This window comes from Vidua chalybeata, chromosome Z (assembly GCF_026979565.1).
Source record: "Vidua chalybeata isolate OUT-0048 chromosome Z, bVidCha1 merged haplotype, whole genome shotgun sequence".
Lineage (NCBI taxonomy): Eukaryota > Metazoa > Chordata > Aves > Passeriformes > Viduidae > Vidua > Vidua chalybeata.
In genome coordinates this window covers 21,572,294-21,598,017 of record NC_071570.1, presented here as the reverse complement: position 1 = coordinate 21,598,017, position 25,724 = coordinate 21,572,294, and the positions used below count along the sequence as shown (strand labels likewise).

General features: G+C 35.4%; 1 protein-coding gene across 1 annotated transcript in view; it reads right to left on the bottom strand.

Annotated features, from left to right (window-relative positions):
- The window catches only part of PTPRD (protein tyrosine phosphatase receptor type D), a 975,596-nt gene that overhangs the window by 113,466 nt on the left and 836,406 nt on the right, over positions 1 to 25,724 (bottom strand). Inside the window, exons 17-25 of the mRNA XM_053932226.1 lie at positions 25,329 to 25,598; positions 24,029 to 24,610; positions 16,033 to 16,166; positions 14,654 to 14,798; positions 11,107 to 11,412; positions 9,917 to 10,110; positions 8,056 to 8,082; positions 5,808 to 5,925; positions 270 to 857 (exon numbers count right to left, since the gene is read on the bottom strand). Of these exons, the coding sequence (XP_053788201.1) occupies positions 270 to 857; positions 5,808 to 5,925; positions 8,056 to 8,082; positions 9,917 to 10,110; positions 11,107 to 11,412; positions 14,654 to 14,798; positions 16,033 to 16,166; positions 24,029 to 24,610; positions 25,329 to 25,598 (2,364 nt within the window). The remainder of the gene's footprint in view (positions 1 to 269; positions 858 to 5,807; positions 5,926 to 8,055; positions 8,083 to 9,916; positions 10,111 to 11,106; positions 11,413 to 14,653; positions 14,799 to 16,032; positions 16,167 to 24,028; positions 24,611 to 25,328; positions 25,599 to 25,724) is intronic.

Genomic DNA, 25,724 nt, shown 5'->3' with positions numbered 1-25,724 from the left:
TCATTCTCACTCTTATCTAGTGCAACTCAATACACACATTTTCCTTACCTGAAAATGTTGTGAAGAAGTTACGCCAGAACTTGCTTGGCAAGGGACAACTGAATTCTAAGGCATCCAAAACGTATTAAGATTTATATACTTTACCTTTTGTGTTTGATGAACCTATTTTTATGAATGGGCTGGTCAGTTTTATTTACACCTTCAAATACACTGATATCCAAAGACCGATACTCCTTTAAAGGTCAACGCCATAAGCAGACAAATCCTACCTTGATCCACCGGTAGTGTCCTGAACTGGACACTTGGACTATATGGACCAGGCCCTTTGCTTGTGTGGGCACGTACTTTTACATCGTAAGTGGTATCTGGTTTTAAGCCAGAAAGTGTCATAGTGGTATCAGCAGGAACAACAGGGAGTTCAACTGGCTGGTAAGCAACATTGATATCTCTGTACAAGATGGTATATTTGGTGATAATGCCATTTCTTTCTGCCAGGAGCGGCATCTGCCAAGTTAATTGAACTGATGTAGAAGTAGAGCTTTCCGAGTGGAGATTTTGGGGAAATCCACTGGGTACCTCTTCAGGAACAGAAATCTCTTTAACCATCTCCTCCCCAAAGCCCACTTTATTTCTAGCTGAGAGCCTGAAGACATAAGAAGCTCCTTTGTGAATGTCTGTGGCCGTGAAGTGATCTTCCTTCTCTGAGAACTCCATGGTTGTTAATGTATCCATGTCTTTGCGACCAAACTTCAGGCGATAACCCTGCAGCGGGCCAAAAGTTTCCACTGGAGGATGCCACTGAATTAGAGCCGTGTTCATCTGTGTGTGGCTAATCACAAGCCGAGGTTTGCCTGGAACTGTAGCACAATGTTATTTAAAGAGGTGAGATATAAACACAATTGCATGCACAATTCTTGAGGCTAGTTTTAGCAGGAATAGGGATATATTTTCTCTTTCCTCATTCTTAGTTCCACATATTACTGTCCTAATGAAGAAATAGTGTCTGGCTCCTGCACTATTTAGTAATACAGTATAAGGAACTGCAACAGTAGAGGCATTTACTGATTTTGTCTTCTTCCCTTACCATTATTTCTAAATACAGAGCCTATTCAGAGGCACAGGATCTAGGAACACAAAACAAGAAGTAAAACTTCCAACAAACATCTTATGAATGGTCCTGTCTCACAAATCCTTATTTGTAAAAAAAAAAAAAAAAAAAAAAAAAAGAATGAAAAAAGAAAGTACTGTCATAAGTTTTCATCCAAGGCACATTTCACATTTCCTGTAAATGGGAAAATAATTAATGAAGAAATAACAAGTTTCTAGATAAGTTTAACATAACTTTGTCATTATTAGCAAAAATGTAGTAGAAGTCAGAACAACCTTGCCCTCAAAAACCATTACTGCATAGGATAGAACCCTGGCATTGTAGTTTCCATGCACAAATCACTTCTGCCTCCACTCTTTTCGCCAGTTTGGCGACACAGTGCAGTTTGGAATTCAGTATTTTCCAGCATGGCTTATCACATATGATTTATTTTACAGCAAGGTTTTTGTGCACATGAACTGGATTTCTTTTGAAGAAGGCTAAATTGGTAGCTTTCCTTAACCTACACACTACATACAGTCACAAATTTAACTGGGTCCCATTGGTCTCACGTAGTGATTTGTCTTTTACAGAAGTTCAGACTGCAAGTGTGGTATGTACATTGAGGAGGAACTGAACTGCATCAGACCAGATGAATCCTAATCAAGCCAGAAATGCCATTATACAATTTATATAGTGTACATTTTCAGAGTCTCAATATGAATTCTCATTTACTGTTTCTACTTGATTAATTAATTAATTTTAATTTATTCATATCCATTTGTAACATTTCATTTATATTTTCATTGATACCTCTATTTCAAAAAAGTCTGTGTCTGTTACAGTGATTTATTTGATAATTAAACATATCCATAACTATTTAGACATTTGGTGCTTATTCCATAGAGGTCAAGAGACCAGAATACTTTTGGGAGTAGTACTGCAATGACAACATGGTCTTCAACAAAGACTCATTAGTTTCATCTCCATTCAAAGCCTTCTCATGTGAATGTAACTGCTGTACTGTGAGCTCTGGTTCCTGTATTTAGATACTTCAATAGATTTTATTACTTATCTTCAGTTCTCAGGCATCCAGCAAATCATATTGTTATTGTCAGAAGCTCTAACTACCATTCCACAAAGAATTAGGAATAAGAGGGAAGAATGGCATGACTTGAAAAAAAATCTGCCTTTAGTAAGCTCTTTCCTCATTACATCTGTCATAGGTCATGACATTGTTTCTAATTTTGTAAGAATTATAGGTAGGTTTCATATAAATTTTCCAAATATCTTTAAATTTAAATGTTGAGTTCACCTGGCAGCATTATTGTGGAGTCTTATGTTTTCCCACATTTTCTGCTGTGTAAATAATATCTCTCTGATTAGACTTTTCCTCATTGATAACTAAAAGACTTGGAACAAAGAGAAGTCTGTGGAGGCCTTTTCCAGGCCATATTTTTCTCTGTATTCTAACTATTACTGGCACCAGTGTAGCAGAGAAAATAATAGTTTACCTAAAAAGAATAATACCCCTTCAGTTTTCTACAAGAGAGATTACTGGAAGGTGTAACTAAATTATTTTTGTAACAAATTACCTTTTTATTTTCTTTTGTTCTTGTGGCAGACTTCACAATTAGAATGACATTTTAACCTCTGTGGTAGCTACAGAGAAAGGAAGAAACTAATATTTGCTCTTGATCAGAACCAGGGAGCTATTAAAGTTTACTTATCCAATAAAATACCCTGTGACTGAAATAGTTAGTAACAACGGTCACCTTTTTTTAATACTGTAAAGCCTATCTGATGTTGCAAAGAAGATAAATTCCTTTTTGTTTCTGGACAGCTGTCAGTTAACATTTACTTTCAGTATGATTTACTTATGAATATTACAGTCTTTTAGGACAAATGACAGGATTCTGTCCAGTTGTATATACAGTTTTGTCACCAAATAGTTCTGTCTAGAAATTTCTGATAATCTGAATTTTCCATGAGCCTAAAAGAAGTAAAATGGTCCATAAAATAAAATATATTCTCTGATCTAGTGAAATCCATTAGTAAATAGCAAGACATCTTTCACACAGCCCTTTGCAACAGATGTTACTGCTGCAATGGATTGCCACCGCAAGTAGAATTTCACGTAGGCTGCCTTTGCAAAATTACCTGAAGAAACCGTTTTCTGTTAGCTGCTATAAAGTACATCACTGTCTTAATATAAACTTTCGTTTTTAAGCTGAAATCTGTATTTCAAGAGTGCTGTCCAGTATGAAAGCAAAAGACAAGTAATGGACAAGCTATTGTTCTATGAGATTCTTCAACTATTGTGACACAGAAAGTAAAGGTCTGATTAAAATCTTCATAAAAATTGTATGATATCACTGACTAGTAAGTCTTCATTTTTATCAAGGTCTTGTTCATCATATATTTTGTAATTTCTGCCCCAAGTATTTTAAATGTATTTTGATTTAGGAATGTTCAGTAACAGTTTTTGTTCCATTTGATTTCAACAGTGAGGAAAGGAAACTGAACATAAGACAAAACCACACTTGAATAAAAATATCAACAGCATTCAGTGACTTTACTAATAACTGAGTTACCATACTTATGTTTGGTGAATCTTTCCTGCCTAAAAATGTAAATGATGCTTTTGTATCACTAACTGGACAGCTGAACAGTTACTTATTGTCTGAATACCTTACAGATAGCTTCTCTAGTAAACGTTCAAACATCTGTTCTCTTTTCATATCTTTTACGGATATAATCTCAGTCAACCTCATTTAAACTTTAGACTAGAAAGTCAGATCCTTCATTTTTTTAATTGTAGTATTCAAGTAGCACCTTTCTAGGAAAAAAAATAAAATGGAAACTGAAAGTGAATAGGAGACTGCGTTACAGACCTACAACCCTTTGGTGTTAATGCATTGCTCCTTCCTTCGTGTGATGCATTCTCACAGAAAGTGAGCAGGAAGCTCTTGGTACTGACTATATTCAATGTCTCATTTTTCAAAAATCTGCATACAAATTTTTCTTACAAAAACAGCCCAAACACAGCAAGCTGTAACACAAAGTGAAGAGATTTCATACAGTCTGGAATGTATGAAGGAGCAGAATGGCAACTAGCTGAACAAACATTCATATTCACAGGTTTAAGCAAACGACAAAAAGAATGCAATATGCATTACATTTATAGACATGCCTCCGATTCTCCATTGCGCTTCAATCAAGTTTATATGGGACATAGGATTTCTTCTGTCTTTTTTAAGTAGAAGCATCACAGTTCTTGACAGAATGAGACATGAACAGTCAATAAGGACTAAATGCAGTGAAACTTTAAGTTTTGCAAGCATATTTGCATCACCTATGTTTATGTCTAGGATCTAATAAAATCACAATTCATATAAATTTGTTTATTTAAACTGGGAATTGAACTTTAAAAAAGATTAATGGATCAAGTGCCTTTTTTTCTTAAATCAAGTTCCAATACATGCCAGAAATAGATATCACCTTTTTTTTTTCCTCAGAGTATGAGAATTCAGGAAAGATAAGAAGTTAGAAAGTAAGTTTCAGCAATAGCCAAGAGTAATGACTAGAATGTATTCTAAGATATGAAATGAAGCATTGCGCATCCAGCCACCAAGTCTGGAATTTTTCCAAGTGATATAACAAGAAAAGGATATAGATGGTTTTGATATTAATACAAGATGTTTTCTGCATTCAGTGTTTGTTTTAAAAATCGAATCAATCACTATAAATATAAATATATATGCCTTTTGGATTTTATCTATCAGCATAAACAATACATTGTTATTCAGAGAGTATGTAATGTGCTATTGTTATTCAGAGAGCATGTAATGTGCTGTATGTGCTATATGTGATTGTAACAGAATATCCTTAATGGCTGCAATACAAACCCCCAAAAACGTACACAATACCTACAGATTGTGAACATCGGTAGGTAAGCATCACACTAAACCTGTGGTGGCATCAACTGGTTAAGCTGTGTCACAGTAACACATTAAAAAAAAAATTAAAAATCGTTCCTCATCTAAAAGCAGTTCAGTTCATCCCATCTGTGCTAACTGCTGTGTTGGTTATGCAGCCAAGATATCCAGCCTTTAATACCACCTGAGATCAAATGCAGACTGAACACAGTGGCAGGGTGAATTTTGCCCCAGTTTGTTCCTAAAATTACCCCTGAATCAAGATGGACTTCAGGGTTTCACAGGATGGAGTTTCATTCTGTTTTTCAATTCTCTACTTTAATAATTACATTCTTCTGAGATTAAGTTGTGATGCCATACAGGTGCTTTCAATGCTTTTACTAACAGGCAGCAGTGTTGCTACTTTCACAAAGATCATGAAAACCCTTTACAAGTTTTTCAAATATCCTTCTGAGGTCCGAATTTCTATTTTCTACTCTCAAAGAAGACACCAATTTTAGTGGAAGAGCTACTAAAAACTATAATGTGACCTCATATGGAACTAAGAAAGGGATAAAGGGAGTCACTGCTCTATTTTTATCAAAATAAATGAAGGTCCAAAGACTGAAAGAGAAAATCCTATGTCCTAGAAACACTTTTCACACAACAGGAAATAGTAGGAACAAAACAGTAGCACTGTTTGGGACAGGACTACTCCTTTGCATTTACAAATAGTAGGAATAAAACAGTAGCAGAAAAAGTCAAAGGATTCATTTAGAGCTCAATTTGTATATAAGTATTACCTGCACCAGTAGTAGATACAAGTTTGGGTTTGCTGCGTGCTCCGTCACCTTTAGTTGTATAGGCAGTCACAGTGAAAGAGTATGTAGTTTCAGGCTGAAGCCCAGAAATTATCATTTCCTAAAATGAAAGAAAATAAAATAAGGAAAACTGATTTAAAATAGATTGTTTGCCAGGAGAATGCAGAGTCCTTTAGAAACCCCATTTATATTACACTTTTGAGCTATTGGCAGTGATAGCAAGCATGTGAATGCACCAACAAACTGTACTGTATGAAATACTTGATAATGCAATTTCACTCACTTAAGCAATAAAGTACAGCACACATCTAAACATATAGTATGCTAGTTTAAAGGAAAAAGCCAAAGGCTTAGTGGTGTGAACAGTGAAGAAAGTCTTCTGAAATACCTTGCCTGAGGAATACTACTGACATTGTGAAACACATGCACATGTAGATATGAGAAACTCAGTTTAACCTAATCATTAGCAGGATATCTGGTATAGTTGTAAAAATCCTAGTAAGAAAAATGTGTGCATTTACATGCACACTTTGTAAGTAATGATGGTTTAGCTGAACAAAAAAGCCTCATTACTTCCATAACCTGTATCACTGGGTAGGCTACACTTCTCAACATCTGAAAGGACTTCAGAAACAACTAGCCCTTCAGATCTAAAAGAGCTATGTAAAACAATGCTAAAAATTTGGTCAGAGGAGAGATCTGATGGCCCTCAGATGACAGCAGCTACAAAACAAGTAGCTCTTCAGCTAGAGCAAAGTAACAGCAACAACATCAAAGTGTAAATATCAGAGCAAGAGAGCATCTTTTCATACGTGTGCGCACACACACATATACATGTATGCACACAGAAGATGCTGAACAGTGTATGAGAAATGTACTAAACTTATGTCCTGCTACAGGGACAACAAGAGGAGCAAGTTTTGACACTCATAATATAAATAAATCTTATATGTAAATATAAAAGGACAGTATTTGGAGGTCTGACGGATCTGGAGTCCCCAAATTCCAGCCTATAACCATTGGACTACTCCTTTGCATTTTCATATGGCTGAATAAACTTGCACTATATTTCAATGCTGCCAGAGGGATGGTATATTTATACATCTAGAATAAATAGCAAATGTGCAATCACAGATCCCTCAGATGCAACAGCTATGAAAAGTTAATATAAAAATCATGGGCCAGACTATTACGAGTATATAGATTTTTCCAGATAGTGGATATGAGTTTAGTAAATATGTAATTAGAATTCAGCATTGTATTTACAGTCAGTTATTAGCAATATAGAAATAATTAGGTAATGATCAGAATGAGTGGGCAAAATAGCTCAAGTAAAAGAAAAAAACCTCAAACAACAAAATGAAACAACACATAACCACCGACTATCAAAAGATCAACTTACTAGACTCTATCTCTGAATTAAATTGAACTGTAAGGCCAAAATCAGTAAGAAAGACTTCATATCTTTCATAAGAAAACTGCACCTGGTACTACCAGAATTAAACTGTAAAAGGTAAAAAAACCACCAAAAAACTACAAAGCAGAAAGAGTTAAGAAGATATTAGTCTCATCTAAAACAACCAGTACTTCACGGTGTAAGAGCTATGGCTGCATGGAATGTTTGAAAGTGTTGTTTGGATACAGCAAACATTATTAGGCATAAACACTGCAGGCCATCTGGCTTTCCTGATAGCATGTATTTATTTTATACAAAAGAAAGCACAACTTTCTACTTTTTTTTGTTTCTAACTGAAACAAAAAAAATTTAACCTTAAAATGAATACAGAAAAATACAACTATTGGTATGTAACTCTGAACCACTTCTGTTTATTTTTCTATCATCTTGTAAAGAAGAAATTGTGAGGCAAAGTTAGTGACAGCCATCAAAAAGATGAAAACACAAATCAGTGCTGTACATTTTGGCATCATGCTAAACCCCAGAACTGGCAAGCAATAGTAACCCTACTCTCCCTTGGGGAAAAAAAAAAGAAAAAAAATAACAACAAAGGAAAAAGGTGGCATAAGAGAAAAACCCTTGATGTTAGGAACATGCATTTGTGCAAATGACAAAAAAAACCACCCTGCAAAACAAAAACAAACCCAAAGAAAGCACCAAAAAAAACCACCCTAACCCAAAACAAAACCATACAGTGTTACAAGCAAACAGGCAAGACAAAAAAATCTCAACCCAAACACAAAATGTTTTTCTGCCCAATCATAAAGTACTTACATGTTCAGCAGTATCATCATATTCCCACTAATTTACAGTAAAGGAAGTCAAAAGGAAAAACAAAAGAAATAAGGAGATTTGTAGCCTGGTTGATATAAAGTTTTCTTCTTTATAATAAAATGAGTATGAAAGATGTCTGAAAAAATCATGTACAGTTCGAATTATCCATGTAGAATCACATGAAATTTGGTTAATGAAATCAGGCCAGGCATTTTAAATTCCATTCCTGTTTAAAATCCAGCTACTTCTCTTTCACTGACAAATAAAAGAAGTAACGAATCCTCTTGTACCATGTAGTACTATTTTATAAGTTTTTTTAAAAAGTTACCAAGACAGAATTAAAGGCTACCTGGTACTTCAGTTTCCTAAACTAATTCAATGCATTAAGTCTTGAAACCACACAGATGTTTTACCATCAAGGTCTTCATACCGGCACAAGACTTAATCACATGTATCATAGAAGTATTACAGGCAGGAAAGAGTGGTGGGAAGAGAAAGGAGTTGACTATCCTTCCTGAAACAGTGGCAAGTGGGCTGGTCAAAGATAACCTTGACAAAAGAAGAAATGCAACTTTTGCCTTTTGGTATTTGGACTCTAATATCTCACCTAATCTCCAGTTACTGATCTTCTAGTGTTTAAAATAATTTTAATCCCCTACCAGACAGGTTGAATGCAAAAACGTGTGAAAAAGAGAACCACAGCACACTAGCATGTCCTTTTCCATCTCCTCTTCCTTTTCCCTTTCCCTTCCCACTTCCTGATCTACTTTCATCTTTGTCTCCACTGAATTTAAACCATAAGAACACCATGTTTTTCAAAATAAGAAAGTAAGTACTGGCAGCAAAGTCCTCCAGAAACAGACACAATATTTTGCAAATAGGGTTATGAGCAAAATGCAGGTGTAGGAGACCTGTTCTCCAAAGAGGTTGCTGCAAATCTGAAAATCAGAACCAAAACTGAAAAGGGAAAAAAAAAACTATATTTTTACCCCCCTCTTTGCTTATCCATGTAAAACGCTTACAAAACAGATTTACTCTTTGGTTTAGGTTAATAATTTCTTTTTATTGCCAGTCAATCCAGTCATAAACTGTGAGCTAGCAGTGAGACATGTATAATGGATTATAGTTTCTCACAGCATGACTCCTTCAGTGTCAGGAGCTTTGGAAATCTTAAGTTTTACAGAACGCTGGTATATCTTAATCAGTAAAATCTTAGTTTGAGAAGCTTTTTAAACTGGATGTTTTAATTATCTCATATTCTCATAATTTCAAAAATAGATGGGAAATTTTGCAATATAATAACCACATACCTATTCAAACTAAGTTCCTCATTTTATTGAAGCTCCTGATATGAATAATGGAAAGTATAATACCTCAGTGGTTTCCAAAGTTACCTTAAGAACATTAATTTATTGTGAAATGTGTAGTAAGGTGCATACAAGCTAATCAGAGAAACACTGTAATAAAAGGCTAACACAGGTTTCTAATGATCCTAGGCTCTCCACTGAAACACACGAACAGGAGATGGGTGGATCAGGTGAATCATAGTTTACTACACTGACTCTGGATCAGATCACCCTGATACTTTAGAACTTCAGAGTATAAGTCTCTAGGTTTAACAGAATAGAACAATGACATAGCCTAGCATTTAGTTGCAGATCAACAGCGAAGAAAGCGTCTTGTTTTGGCCCAAGAACCTTTAAATTTTTTTCTGAAAGAAAGGTTTTAAAATAGAGACAGAAAATGCTAGCTGGTAGACTATTAAATAGAAAGAAAAAAGACCTTCAACAACAAAAGACAACTCTTTGGTAAGTGAAATGTTTTCAGTGTGACCTAGAAAAGAATGGAGTGTCCCAATTACCTGTGCATCCGCCAGCATGATGTCTTTTAGTATGGGCTGACCCTTTGGCTCGCCGTTCTCCATCCTGACGTAGTGGACCTGGTACCCTCGTATCTGACCATGCTGCTTATTGGGCACAGGCGAGCGCCATGACACTTTAACAGCAGTAGAGTTGACAGCCTCTACCTCGACTTTGCGAGGAGGACCACTAGGAACTGGAACAACATCATTGGACAGAAGAGAATTACAGACACCTGTCCCACCCATGTCTTTCTTTTTTTTTATAAGAAAGGGCAGACTCACTATGTTGTCTTTGAAGAATACAAATCATTCAGCAAATGAAGATGCTCAACAAATCTGCTCTATCTTTCAGTGAAAAGATCAAAAAACATGACTGATGCAAAAAATGGAAGAAAAAGGAGTATTAGAGAAATAGAAAAACATGTAAAAATGTACAAAAGCCAAGGAAGATGCTTTGAGATTCAAAGCATTATAGTACAAAGAGAGATTTTAATCACTGAAATAATAATACTATAATAAAAACAAAACCACAAAATATTAAAAAAAAAGTTTCCTTTTTTTTTGTTTGTCAAGTTCTATGTTTTATTTTGGTTTGTTTTTTCCTCAGGATAAAAAGGAGGCTGATTACAAGGCTGTCTTCTGTCACTTTCAAGAATGGAAGAAAAGAAAATGTGTGGAGCATCAGTTTTCCAAGATCAAAAAACAAAACTAAAAAAAAAAAAGCCAACACAAAAAAAACACAACCCAAAAAAACCCCTCAAATCAAAAACCACAATATGGAAGATAAAAGCAGTTAAAAAAAAACAATCAACCAAAAAATCAAGACCTGAATAAAAGTTTATACACATAATTGTTTAAAAATGTCAATGACTGTAAAATCAAGGAAAAGGCAGGTAGTTTTTTCCCTAGGAGTTACTTTTCATTAAGGGAGGATCAAGAAGGATATGTATGGGCTCAAAGGAGCAGCAGATTCATGTCACTTGCAAAAAAATATTTTCTGATTAAAAAATACCAGATAGAAAAATGGTGTAGAAAGTACAGTCTGTGAATAAAAATCTCAAAGGGCGATAGAATCTGGTTATATTTGGGAAAAAAAAAAAGAGGAGCAGAAAAAATATTGTTAGCCTACACAAAAGACAGCAGATGACAGAGTCATAGAGGTGCAAACTGATGTAGTGGAGGCAACATACCATCTTCATCTGTCCGAATCAATACTGCTAAGCTCTCTGGGCCAGGTCCAACATCAGTGTGAGCAGTCACAGAGATCCGGTACTCAGTCCACTTTTCCAGCTGTTCCAAAAGGTACTGGCTACTGTCCGAGGAAATTCCCAAAATTTCATGGGGCTTGACATCTTCTCCATCAATTCCAATGTACTTGATGGAGTATGCAGTGATAATGCCATTCTGTTTTTCCACTGGTGGAGGTTTCCAACTTACCAAAATGCTAGTGGAGCTGGGGCTTGTGCAACTAATGTCTTGAGGAGGAGCTGATGGCTCTAATTTCAGTAGTGGGTTAAAGGAGGATTTGAGTGGAAGGATAGAAGTGATTGAAAAAAATGAACAAAAGAAAAAAAAAAAAGATAAACAAATGAAAATAATAAATAAAATAAGTAGAAACTCAAAAAAGCAAAACGTCAGATAATCTTATGCACCTTGGCTTATTAACATGAGGAAACTGAAAATGAACAGGCAAACTAAATGGTGAAAAAGGATGTAGGGGAAATATATGAAAATGAAGCCTCAAAATAACATTACCTACCTGTAATTAAAATTCTTCTTGAAATAAAACAAAAACGTGATACCTCTAAGACTAGTGATCTATCTTTACAATCTTTGCAATTAGTGCAAGCTATAACATTTTAAGTAATACATGACATGTATTTACTTACAAATTTTGACATCCCCTTCAAGTGGCTTTATTTCCTTAAGACAGAAAATCTCTTTTTACGTAACTCCTAAAAACTTGCAATAATTGCTACAAATTGCTCCATAGGTTGCAATTTTTGCAGCCTTTTCACTCTCATAAACAAATTACTGTTTTTTTGGTTCTTTTTAATGAGTCTGCCTTACACAAGTCAATAATAAATTACATTTAAATTGAAAGCATTTACTGAAACACTTATTATAGCTAACATACTATGAGCATGCAGTCCATAGAAGATGACGAAAGTCTTAGTCAAAAATTTACCTACCAGGAAAAAGTGACAGGCTTGCTGATTCTGACTGTAACTTGTACTTACCCTAGATCAGCTGTCAGTTTTATTTTTTAACTTCTCTTGGAGACACCTTTGCTAGCAAAGAATTAATGCTACCAGTAGTGTATATTATTTCTACAGAAGAAAAATCTACCCCAAACAACATGTAAAGAAAGCAGGTATTCATTTTACAAAATGAATTTACAAGCTCAATACATCAGAATGTGAGTTTCTGTCTTTGTTTCATCTCCTGTCAGCATCACTAGTCTTCAGAGCAGAAATGCTCACCTTTAGTCATTTGTTCTCAAAGGAGTATGTTAGCATATTTACATTTTCCAAGCTTCAGAGCATTTAAGCATGCATATCATTCCACTGCTTTCAGTGAGGCAAATCAAGCACTGAAAGTTAGGTATGCATTTATGTGCTTAACTGCACTTTAACTTACCAAAATCTATGCTTACTAACAGATCATTCAGAGCACCAAAAAAAGGAGGCATAATTCAAACTCACTAGCAGAAGGAGGGGATGAGAACTGCTTTCCTATTTCTGCCTCCTGTCTTGTAAGAAAAACATAAATTTTATGTGCAAGATCTTTTTTCCCCTTTACATCCCCCTCTCCATCTTTTCTTCCAATTTCTTAAGGGAAAAAAAGAAACAAACGGATACTTACACATAATAGTCACATCAAATAAAATTAAAAGAACAGAGAAGGCCTAGGACCCTGCTGTGACCTACTGCATTTACACATGTATCTTTTGGTTCCCTACAGTTCTTTCTACAGGGATCAATGGCTTTTTACTCAGTATGGTACACTGCTCCTCCAAAGGGAAGATAGGAGGGAATTTACTAGTATTTCAATAAACTAGAGGAGGTGGATGGAAGAACAGATGACAATTAACACATTTTGGGTTATTTTTACAGACTAATTCAGTAATCAACTACTCAAAGGAAATGGGTCCCCTTCTACCATTAACTTGTGCAAGAAGTGAAACACATGTAAAATGTCCCTTAAGGTCTTACAAAAAAGAAATAAATCCCTGCAGCATCTTCCTCTGATACCAAGATGAAAGGCAGTAGCACATTCTGGTGAATATTGTTAATAAAAGCACAGAAGTTTATTAATTTTTAATCCATTATACTCTGAAAATGCAAAATATTGCACTTATATAACTGAAGCTAATTTGAAGGCTACTTTAACTAGTTTTATTAAAGCATATATGTTTTTTTCTTAATTGCACATTAAAAAAAAAAAGTAATCTTTGCAGCAAATAACTTGGATCTGACCACTGAAATCAACTGGACATGGCAACTATCTGAAGACGCAAGGCTCAGAAAAACATAACATATTCTTATATGCAAGAAGAGAAAATGGCAATGTGCTAATATAAGGAATACTTGATTCCTAGATGTATGTTTCGTAAGCAATCTTCACACAATATAAGATAGTGAGCATTCTAAATAGTTGAAATGGCTCCCAGAATAAACAAATACCTATTTCTTAATCAAATTATTCATTCTGAATTACTAAACTGAAAAATTGCCTTGCTACTATATCTAAAAGTAACCTTGTGTTACATGTGTTTATTTGTGCTTATTCCAAGTGCCTTAGAAATGCTTCAGAAACACATTTAGCTTTGCTTAAAGGTGAGCAGCACTGTGTCTCCATTCACACTAATTGATATTAATATGTAACATTAACAAGGAACAATAGTGTAATCACATGTCATGACTGCAAGTTAAAAAGATTAATGCCAACTAAGAAACTGATTTTTCTGTTTTGAATTATTGTACTTTAAGAACAGGCAAATTAATTTAAAACAAATAAAAATAGAATTGTACTAGGTTTTTCAATGACACATTGTAATGCAAACTGTCAGGAAAACATAATTTATCAGGCAAGAATAATCCTTCTCGACATCATTGCTGAATAGCTGATTGTTTTAGTTAAGTCTTAATTTAAATGTTTTAAGGTATATATACAAGTCCCTGACAAATTTTTATATTTCTAACTGTTTTTCTCAAGGTGGAAATGACTGAACATCATAAAAAGCCTAGATTAAGAAAATTTAACAAAATTTAATAAGTTGTTAAGAAATATCTGGTACAGTCTGAAATATTCAATCTGATCCACTTTTTTGAACTTTTTTGATACAAATTTTTGCACTTCAGGGAGATGCTGCAGAAACAACCTAGAAAATGTGCAGAGTAGGGAAGTGGAATTTTATTGGCTAAGGACTTTTATTAATGTATACCTATTGCATGATACAACATTTCACCTTATTATAAAATAAAATTTCATTATGCCAACTTTATATTGCCTCCTTAGACACTGGTTTATTTAGGTTATTTTTTGAAACAATGTAAAACCACTCATATATTAAGCTGATCACAATACACCTCAGAATTTCATATTTTAAGCATTCTTTTGCTGTATCAAGCAATGTGAATACTGTATTTTGCTTTTTTTCTCTGTTTCTGCCTTCCTGGGCTACTGAGATTAATAGAAACAAAGAGAATAAATATTTCAAGGAAAGACACCTACTTGACTGCATGGTTCTGGCTGAGATTTCTGCTGTTGAGGCACCCAGGCCTTGAGGAGACCGTGCAGCTAGGCGGAACAAGTACAGGCTGTTTGGCCTTAAGCCTTGCAGACGATATGATGTAGTAGGTTCAGTGGAAACCCGTTGCTAAATGTAAATAATAAGAGAATATCTTGGTTAGTATTCAGAGACTCTGAATTCCATAAATATTGCCTGTATGCTTTTGCACTGGCATAAAACCACAAAGAAAAACTTAAATTCAAGAAGATAAAGCAGAACAAAACCAAACCCGAATAAATTTCTTTTGGCAAACAGTAATAAACTATTTTTTAAAGACAACAGTTTAATGGGTGAAACTCAAAGCCACAAACAAAGCTTGCCTCTTTGAGGAGCAAATAACTACATACAAAGTATGAAAGGCTTTTCACAGAATACTACATGAACTAAGCCTTACCTATAACTGTCTTTTACAGCAGTGATTTTATAGTGTAAATTATCTTGGGTTTAACCTTGTAGTTAAATATATATTCAAACTATTAAAAGCAAAGTCTTCCACAGAGCAACTTACTAAGCAGCAGCCTGCATTCTATTTGGAAGTGAAATACAGACCTGGCCCCCTTACACAAAATAAACTTATGAATTCAGTGTATGTGCGAAGCTGCTCAGTTGAAGCATCAGCAAGGACCTGAAGATGCAAGAGAAACCAATGAGGCTGACAATCTCCTGTGCCCTTCTGAGAATCCTGGCTTCTTTCTTTTCTCTGTGACACCTGGTAATATGGCCTTTCCCTATCAGAAGAACAGTTTATTCTAAAATTTGTGGGACAGAAACGATAGACACCCACAAACTGAATTTTTTTAATGAAGTAATGGTACCGAAGAAGTCTATTGCAGGCCTTAATCTTTAGAAAGAACCTCCTGTTTTCTTCTCAATTATTACTGAAATATTAGAAAAGCTCAGGAATTCTCTTACACAATGGCACAGAGAAACAAAAATTATCTAAGGCTGAAAATAGATTTCAAAGTTCAGGTGTAAGTTCAAAAAAGGCTTAATGGGTCCATAAAATGTCCTCAAATATTTTTGCTTCCAAGTCTTTATAGATAAATAGGCTCAGAGAGACATAATCAATGTCTGAAACTGGATGGAATTTCTGTGGAGGATTCATTGCCATCTGTAGCAAAATTCCACTGGCTGGTAACCACATTTTCTGCTGTTTACACGCTTTCAGTCTGTCACTAGGCTAACTGCTGAGCTTAACAAACCTAAATATCAAGGCATTTCTACTAACGTAAGTTACTAAAAAATGAAATTTAAACCATTGCCACATTTTATGTCCAACTTATTAAAGATCATTCAAAAGATGTACAATATTGCCACTTACTTCCTCCCCATGCTCCCCATCTTTGTAAACCAGTTCATAGCTAGAAATGGTATCAGACCGTGGAGGTGTCCAGGAAAGCAGTATGCTTGTTTCAGATTCAGGTTCTGCTTTGAAGTTCAAGGGTTGACCAGGCACTAAAGAAAAGTGCGGCCAATTATTTACTTGGATACTTCAATATTTTCAAATCTTTTAAAATGTTATCTGAACATGGCATGCAATATTACTTTTATTTATCTTACTGAACTTAAACAAATTGATTCACAGTACTCTGAAACAAATTATCTAAGCACAGAAAAAGTAAAATGATACATTTAATTCACCTGTTAAAAACTATAAAGAATTTCAAATAAAAGCTTTTGCAGTGTAAATAAAGCAAACAGAACTGAAATGCAATTGAAGAGATGCCTGGTGATGAATACCAACAATCTAAAAACGTATATGTGAAATAGCAAATATATACATCTATATATTTGTGTGTGCGTGAGAAAAAGCTAGATCATAGAATATATGATTAGCTGAAATAGTCTAGAATAAAGTGTTAAAACTATTATATGCATTTCCAGACATGATTTTTTTTTTTCTCAGCTCATAAATGAAAGTCAGTAAACATATCCTGGTCTTTAAGAAGACACCCACATACAAACCACAGCTTGTTTAACTTGAAGTAGTTAAAACCTAGTGAAGAGATATTCAGCAAATTTCTCATTAAGTGAAGTTTTTCCACCCTTTAATGACTGGTCTTTTTAAAAATATAGTTGAATTTCTAGTGACAACACTTTCTAATTGCAAGAAGTAAAAAGCACTTTTGACTGCACTAGTCAATAACATTCTCTGTTGTTATATCTTGTGCAATGGTCACAGAAATGATCCAGACTAAATGCTATCCTAATTTACTTCTTCGAATGTGAAGCAAATGATAAGGTTGACTATGAAAAGACAGGAGAACATAACTATATCATTGGATTGTGTACAATAGTTTTGGCACCTAAGTTCTTAAACATTTTTTAGAACTATTAACTTTCAGTTAATAAGAGTTTCAGTTAATAGTTAACTTTCAGTTAATAGTTGAATTAATAGTGCCATTGATAAGGCATGAAACAGTTTTCCAAAGCTGTTCTCTAGCTGTTCAAGAATAAAATGTGACATGCTCTCATTTTTTCAGGGGCAAAATAAAAAGATGTACTTCTTAGCACACACTGAGAACAGGTGTAAGAAATAGGATGTGACAATAATGATGGTTTCATAAACATTTATCAGGGAAGAATTCTATGACAGTATTACAAGTATGTTCTTTTAGTACAGTAAAAGACATAAAAACTTCAGAGAGTAAACTGTTAAAATAATTTGGTATTTTCATTTTTATCTTCCCCAGACTTCTACAGAATATTAATTTGAGGAGAACACTGCCCTTGTGTATTCTGGTGCAGATTTGGTATCTAACTTTCAATAAACAGAACCTTTATATATGAGGTACATATTCTTCCAGCTCCTGGGTGGACTTTTTTTTTTAATGAGTGAGTGAAAGTAAAAGGAGACCAACTCTTTTACAGGAATAAAGAGGGACAGGACTAATTAGATGTTTTTCTAAAAGGTGTCTGGTCTAAAAAGAGACCTCGGTCTGCGAAGTGCAAAGAGGAGATGATCCCAAAGCATGGGGAGCCATTAGAGGAAACATCAACTAAGTATTTGTGACAGATTCTAATTTTGCAAGGAGAGGCTGCAGTGATGGCAATGGTTCAGCCGGGAGAATGGATGGCTCTCAACAGCATTCCCAGCAGTGACAGAAGGGATGGAAGAGATGTAGCCAGGCTCTTCACAGAGTGTGGCAGGTGAGAGGCAGTGGCACAAGTTGAAACATGAGAGGCTCAGGACAATGTAGAAATGCAGCCAAGGCCCAAAGATGTTGGACCATACCAGCTCTGGGGCGTTTTACACATCAAGTGGGTGAAGTCCTAAGAAACTCAGTCTGACCCCAGAGCTAAGCCTGCTCTGGGCAGTGGCTGTGGCTGGACACCTCTGCAGATAATCATCCTGCCAGCCTCAATCGTCCTGTAATGCTATGATCTGTACTTAATGTATGGGTACATGAACTGTAGAACACAGCCAGGCAGTAATAGTAAATGATCAGTCAAGTGACTCATATGAAGGCTAGTACCATCTGTTATGATAAATATGGCAGCAGATGGAGAACTAAGGGTATTTCCTGACTCTCTACATGTTTTAAGACCCTCATTCTCCAAGTATTCCTTTTAGAAAAACCCAAACCCTTTGTCATCTTAGGTCTGCAATTCTCAATCATTTTATAATACAAGCTGATGGCTAATTGGACTTTTCCAAATGCTGTTTGTCAAAATAATATCTTGCTTTAAAATTTAGTCTCCCCTCGGATTTTTTAACCATGGTTAGACAACTCTGATGCTGTAAACACTGACAGAAGAAAAAGGTGACAGGGAAGTCTGCATTGCTCCAAACAGATAAGAGAAGATGATGAAAAGAGAAAACAAAACCAAAATAACAGAAACTAAACACACTTTATTGCTAATAAACTCTGTTATGGAACCTAGTACCAAAGGAAAAGTACCAGTTAAGGTACAATTAACTTTTAAACCATTTAGGATTTTTGCCTGGAACACACATCTGTTAAAAACATCTTCAGTGGCACATGGGAGCTAAGCCAAGCTGGAGCTGGCAGAAGCTACTGGTCTCCTTCAGAGAGACAAAAAAGCTTAGAGAAACTGGAAAGTGTATGCAGATGGACTTTACACTCTTACAGAAGTGTTTTTAATGTCACATATCAAATCTAACTCCGTATTAGTACTGTACACAGGCACCCCACTAAAAGGGATGTTTTTGCATGAGCATTCTCTCAATACTGTCTTTTCTGTTTTGAGAGCAATACAAGAGTATTTTAAAACCCCTAACTTCTGTGTGCTCCAAGTGTATCTCTTCTTTCTTCTAAACATATCTTAGGCAGTACACACAACAAAAGACTACAATGCAATAACAAAATAAAGAACGAAGTCCACAACTACTTTTTCCAAAACTGCACATCGACTTCTGCATTTTCACTTGCCTATTCCTCCATGTTTATTGCTGGATAACCAGGAACAAACACAGATTGCTGGACTTTGTCCTGTGTATGTGGCTTTATTTTTTTAAAATGCCAGAACAGGATCCTAAAATAGGACCTCAGTAAGGCACTTTAGTTCCCTGCACAGCTCTTCAGCTGACTGAGGTAACCAGAAAACTGCTCCAGGACCATACTGGGTTTGCAAGTGATAATAGAAAAAGAGGAGAGTGTCCAGGATAGAAAGACCCCCATGACATTGCTAGGGTGAAATCCACACCTTGAGTAAAACTCAATGAGTTCAATAAGAAATGAGCTTTGCAAAGGACAATAGATCAATCAAGAGAATTTACAATCAGCAGGGAACCTAAAGGGACCAAGGATTTATGCTTCTGATTTCTCTGCAAGAAGCGTGAAAACTACAGAGGAACTCTTACAACTGAAGAGCTATTGTGCTCCAGAGTTTTTGCTTTGTAAACAATATATGTATTTTTTTTAAAAAACATAATAACAATATAATTAAAAAATAAAATGGGTAACGTACAAAATAAAATGTGCACTAACATACAAAATAATATGTGGACTGTGCTCTCCCTGTCTCTGCTACAACTGAAATAATCTCTTCAAATGAGTCTGAAGATACCTAAGGTTTGCAGTATCAAACAAAGAACTACAGTACTCAAAATAATTAACTACTATACATTTCAGATTTTTAAAAAAGCGTAGTATATTATGTGAAAAGTAGTCAGAAATCCATAAATCACTTTATTCAAATATTATCTCTAACTGACGTAGTGGGAGCCCAGACAATAAAATAAACATCTTAGTCAGCCTTAAAGACAGTCTACCTGGTCCTGTCTAAATGTCTAAAAAACACAGTGAAGAGATAAATTATCAGTGTGTGAAGCTAAGATCCTCAATACTGAACTCATCTCGTTAGCACTTAAATTAAGTAAAATAGAGACTATGACACTTAACAAAAATTACCTGTGCATTGAGAGTCGGGGAGTTATTCAAAAGCTGAAATAGTCTTTCCTACCTGACCAGAAATGTCCCTTGAAGGAAGTTTTAAAATTCAAGTCAGTTAAAAAGCTATCCTATACCTGGCCTCAGCATCAATACATGTAGGTATCTCAAAGAGGGGTGCCACAAGAATGGTGGCAGACTCTTTCCAGTGGTGCCCAGAGAGAGGCAGATGAAGTGGCCATACACTAAACCACAAGAAATTTCTCCTCAGCCAGAGGAAAAGCTTTTTTATATTGAGCACTGGAATAGGCTGCCCAGGGAGGTTGTGGTGTTTCCCCTCTCTGGAGACATTCAAAAGCCACCTGGACACGTTCCTTTGTCACCTGACCCTGCCTTGGCAGAGGAGTTGGACTGGATGATCTCCAGAGGTCCCTTTCAATCCAAAATTTCTCCCACCTGCTTTCTTGATTTTTGAGTTTCTAGGTACATGCTCTCAACTCTTTTCATGCAGAAGTCCATTTAATGAAATGCTGCAAAAGATACTAGGCTAGGACTGTGGAGTTTAAGAGACATCACCTGTTCACATGTTCATGAAAAAAATTTAAATGTTTGGTAAAGTAGCTAGCTTGCTACAAACAGAACAGTACTTCCTTGCTATCAACTCTTTCTCTGAACTTCTAATCTTCTTTTACCACAAGAAATCCAGAAACATTAATTTTGTTGAATCTAAGGCTCCATTTATGCGCCCTGCAAGTCAGATACTTGACCTTCTCATTACTATCCTTTTTCCTACGTTCAAAACATTACCCTTTAATAATTGTAATAAACCTTAGTCTTCAAATAATGGAGAATCCTTCATTTAAAACTAATAATATATTTTGTGTTTTAAGTTTTTTCCACAGAAACATATACTAACAGGTACACAATATTTATTCGTTTTTTCCTCTTTCTTTTTCCAGCAATCTACTATCCAACAGACCTTGTGTACCTCTCTCATGTCTTTCTATCTAAGTTCAGAAGAAAAATTCACTTAATTCCTTTAGTAGCTATCCTCTCTTTGCAGGTTAAAAATTAAATGAAAACCCAAACCCAGACAGTTCAAAACTCTAAATTTTCTTGGTACACACAGATTAAAATATGTTTAAAATAACATTCTTATGACCAGTTTAAACCCAGAAAGAAGTTATGAAAAGTGCGTCCTGAGCAGCTAAACTGGACACAAACACATTTTGTTTACTAACAAAGTAAAAAAGCAAGAGCAAGAACAAGAACAAAAACAAGAACAAGAACAAGAACAAGAACAAAAGAAGTATCACAGTAAAACTTATATTCTAACTTTCTTTATTCTAAAATTTGGTAAGTCAATTAACCTACATAATACACCAGTCCTGACTCCATCCTCAACAGAATCTAATCCTTTGGTCCAAAATGCAGAGTAAAGGCTCTCTTAACTTTTGGAATAGATTTCCTTTTACCCAAAAGGCTCAGCTCCACAGCTTTTTTCTGATTACAAAATCTGTTAAAATTGGGTCTTTTTAACATAAAGAAAGCACTGCTGAAAACAACTGGGCAATATGACATGGCTTTGCCTTCAAATGCTTAAGAAAAAATACTGAACACCAAAAATAGAAGCTTTTTGGGATTTTTTTCAGTTGGGTTGTCTGAAAAATATATCCTTCTCTTCCTCTCAAACTACAACACCCAGTAAATATTTTAATTAAAAATCTAAATTTCACTACCAGCAGAGTTTCAGCTGACCTGCAAAGAAAAAAGACATTCATACACCCATTTTAAAAGTCTCATTCTGCTGTACTAAGAAAATAAAAATTCCTCTGAACAGTTTTTTTAAGAAGAAATTATTCATTTTTATAATCTCTCTCCAAAGATCAGAATACACTTAAGGCAGGAAAACTCTGAACCATGTAACAGAGCCTGTAAGTCACATATGTCAGCAAGATTTTCTTTTATATATGCTCTAATATCCCCAAAGTGAGGGTTAAGCTAAATATATATACAATTGCAGGCTTATTTGTTTAAAATAAAATCAACCAAATGTAATCAGCATCCCATTCCTACTTTAACTTTTAAAATGTTTCTATTAAATCTATTTTCCCTGTCCTTAAATGGCACTTTATATTCACTTTAATATTTGTAATATGTTTAATCTTGAGAGGTTTTAACTAAAACAATCGTATTCAGATGTACATTAAAGCAAATTGGGAAGAGAAGGGCAAGGCAGGCATTTTTTTCTATGATGTTCACTGAAGAGAAACTACTGGATAGAGAGATGGGCAAATCCAAGTTTTTGACCATACCCTAAACTGGACAACTTCACTAGACTTCTGTCTTTTTTCTCTCTTTTATGACTCAAAACATTTGTATTTCATGTAAAAGTATCAGTGCTTAAATATGCTTCCTGTATGCTTCATTCTTTGTTTTCTTTCAATTTTTTTAACATAGTCACAATTAAACATTGAAATCATGTATTGAGAAATCCTCCAGCACTGTTAACGTTGCAATTTCTTCAGATTGCAACAGTAATCAGAAACAGATGGACATGCTTGCTTCTCTGAAGTGACCTCAGAAAGTAATGTAACTTGGGCGACTCCAGCTGAGCCTCAGTGCTCATTATTTTGATTCCCTCATCCTTCACTGGGGAAGCCACTGTCAGACAGTTGCTAATCTAAGAGGTTTACAGTTGTGAGTGATAACACAGATAAGGAGCTCACTAAATCTTCTTCTGGAAAAGCCTTATGCATGTGGATGCAATCAGAAGTCAGATGTCAATATAAATACTAGTTCTTTGAAAATGGTTGCAAATGCAAAAATTAAACTATGGTGTACACATCAACATTTGCATGTGCAAATTTTATAACTTAGCTGAGATACTGCAAAAGGTAACAACACAACACCTAGAATGATTCCAGGACAATACATCAATTCCTGTCTTTATTAGATGCATGTTGGTAAAATGCAGAAGTAAAAACTGGATGAAACGTAACTGTCTACAGTTAGACTTTAGAGATTGTTTTTTAAGAATTTGAGGGATGCTAAATTCTGCAACAGGAAACTTTCCTGTACTAAAAAAATCAAGTACTATTATATATTTCTAGGAAATCACTGGCCTACAGTAATACTTCATACAGCCTTCTCTAAACTGCTAGACAAAAGGACAATTTCTTATTGCTACAGTAAAACACTTTGTGCAGTGTAACTCTACCAGAGCTTCTCACTTTAGATTTCATAAAAACTTTTCTGCCATGTTTTTTACTCTGCTTGCTTGTCCTTTACTAATAAAACTAATTCATGGACCTAAAAGTTCTTGAACAGAAACAAAATAAACCTAACTGCAAACATAAACCAAGAAAATAGTGACCCTGTGGTGTACATTTTGTTGGGGCAGTTTTGATTTGACTTATAAATCCAAAGTGTACAAACCTGCTTGCTTGAAACTACACAAGGTTTGTTGAATTTAATGCTCTCATGTTTTCAATGTTCTCAGAATCTTACCAAATATTTGAATACTTATGCAGTACACGTACATTTTAAATTTTCAAAAGCAATATTCCCTAGAGTGATACAGCATAGGAAAACTGCATGTCGCCTAAAGAAAACCCACCAAAACCCACAGGTAACATCTCAAAAAAAAGTTATGAAGAATTACTGACAAATAGGTTTAGTGCACAGAGCACTGCCAAACAAAAGCTGTAAGATTTGGCCACCTCCAGGATGAAGGTCTCCCTGAGATTTCAGTTGCACTGCAGATATATTTCTTGGTACTGATGAAAAAGAAAGTGCGATGGGGCAATTTCCACTCTGCAAAGATAACCTGCATTGTGGAATTGAGAAAAAGGTTATCTGCAAAACTGCCTGAATAAACTGGCTATACTTGAGGACTAGTTTTTTTTGCAACATTTTAAACTGAAAGTCTCTCTCACAAATTTTTGCTCATTGCTAGCTTACCTCCTGTTTGAGTGATGACTTGAATGTCACTAGAAAGTGGTCCATCCCCAACAGAAGTAAAAGCAAGAACCTTCACAGAGTATGTTTTCTGGGGTACAAGATTCCCAATAGTGGTAATATGGCTGTCAGCCACATTGTGCTTCATCCAACTGTTGACATGTTGAGTGGGGTCCATGGTGTAATAAACTCTGTAACCTTGTATTTGCCCATTAGGTTCCTCTGGTTCTTCCCACTGTACCAGAATGGTGGTGGAGCTCAGCATACGGGCCTGTACATTGCGTGGTGCACTTGAAGGTGCTTGTTCTGAAGTCCTTGTTGACACAGGCTCACTGGCTGGCCCTCGCCCAATGTTATTTACAGCAACTACCCGAAATTCATACTCTGAATATGGACTTAGGCCAGCCACGCTATAACGTGTTGTGGCCACCCCATCAATTTCTTTATATGGCTCCTCAGAGTTTTTGGGTTTGTGTTGGATTATGTAGTAAGAAACTGGCTCAGGGTTTCCAGAATCCCAAGTCAACGTTATGCTAGTTGCTGTGCTCTCTGTCACCACAGGTGTTCCAGGAGGTTTGGGTAAGGCTAAATACACATACAAAAATACAGTTAGCACTATATAACAGCAGACATTCTTTATTAGAATAAAAAGCTTACAAACAATAACTAAGAACAAAACAAAACCAAACAGGAAGACAAAATGGAGAGAAGGAGTAAACTGTTCAGAGCAAGCTTTTGTCAATTAAGATTTCCTCCAAAACTGATTGGAAAATCTTCAAGTTCTGTCCAATACAGCTCATTTGTCATGAATTAATGTTACTGACTTCCGTAATAAATCCGTAACCATATGCAGAAGAGGAATCTTATAGAAAGACAATTTAAAATTACAACTGAATTTTCAGATTTTTTTTAACCTCTTGTTTCCAATTACTCAATGAATATGATACTTGGACACCCAGCAATTCTGAAAGTCAAATGACTGGTTCTTAAAGGTTCCTGCTGTTGAAAAATAAATATAACATTTCAAGATAGTTTCTTTAACTGAAATGAAGGCTGGGAGCTAGACACAGAAAAATAATGGAAAATTATGACTAACTTATTTTAATAAATATTAATTATTAAATTAGTGATTATTACTCCTGTCTGAACCTGTATTTTGTCTTATGCTAGTGAGCAGTTAGAATATTTGCCCTCTTGATTTAAGAGGGCAAATGGCATTTAGACCTTTCAGTGTAATATATTTGCTCAGAATGAATGAAATAAAAGACAGAACTGTGTCCAAATAAATATGCTTGAGATATACCTTTGACAGTTATCTGCGCTATTGCTTCTATAACACCAAGGGTAGACATAGCAACGCAAGTATAGTTTGCAGACTGTCTGACATCATTAAGCTCGAGGACATTTCTCCCTATTGGCATATCATCTTCAGGTGTCAAATCTTCTGCTCCGAGCATCCATTTCACATATGGCATTGGTGATCCCACCGCAACACAGGTGATATTTACACTCCCGCCAGGCATGATCTCATGATTTGTTGGGGGTATAGAGAACCTCGGTGGGACCCGTCGAACTGGAACAAAACACAAAAAAAGGTAATAACATATACAAAAAAGGAAACTGAGACTTGCATAAGGATAGCATGCAGTGTACAGACACAATTTACTATTTTAGCGTTTATTCCGGTCTGCCAGAAAAT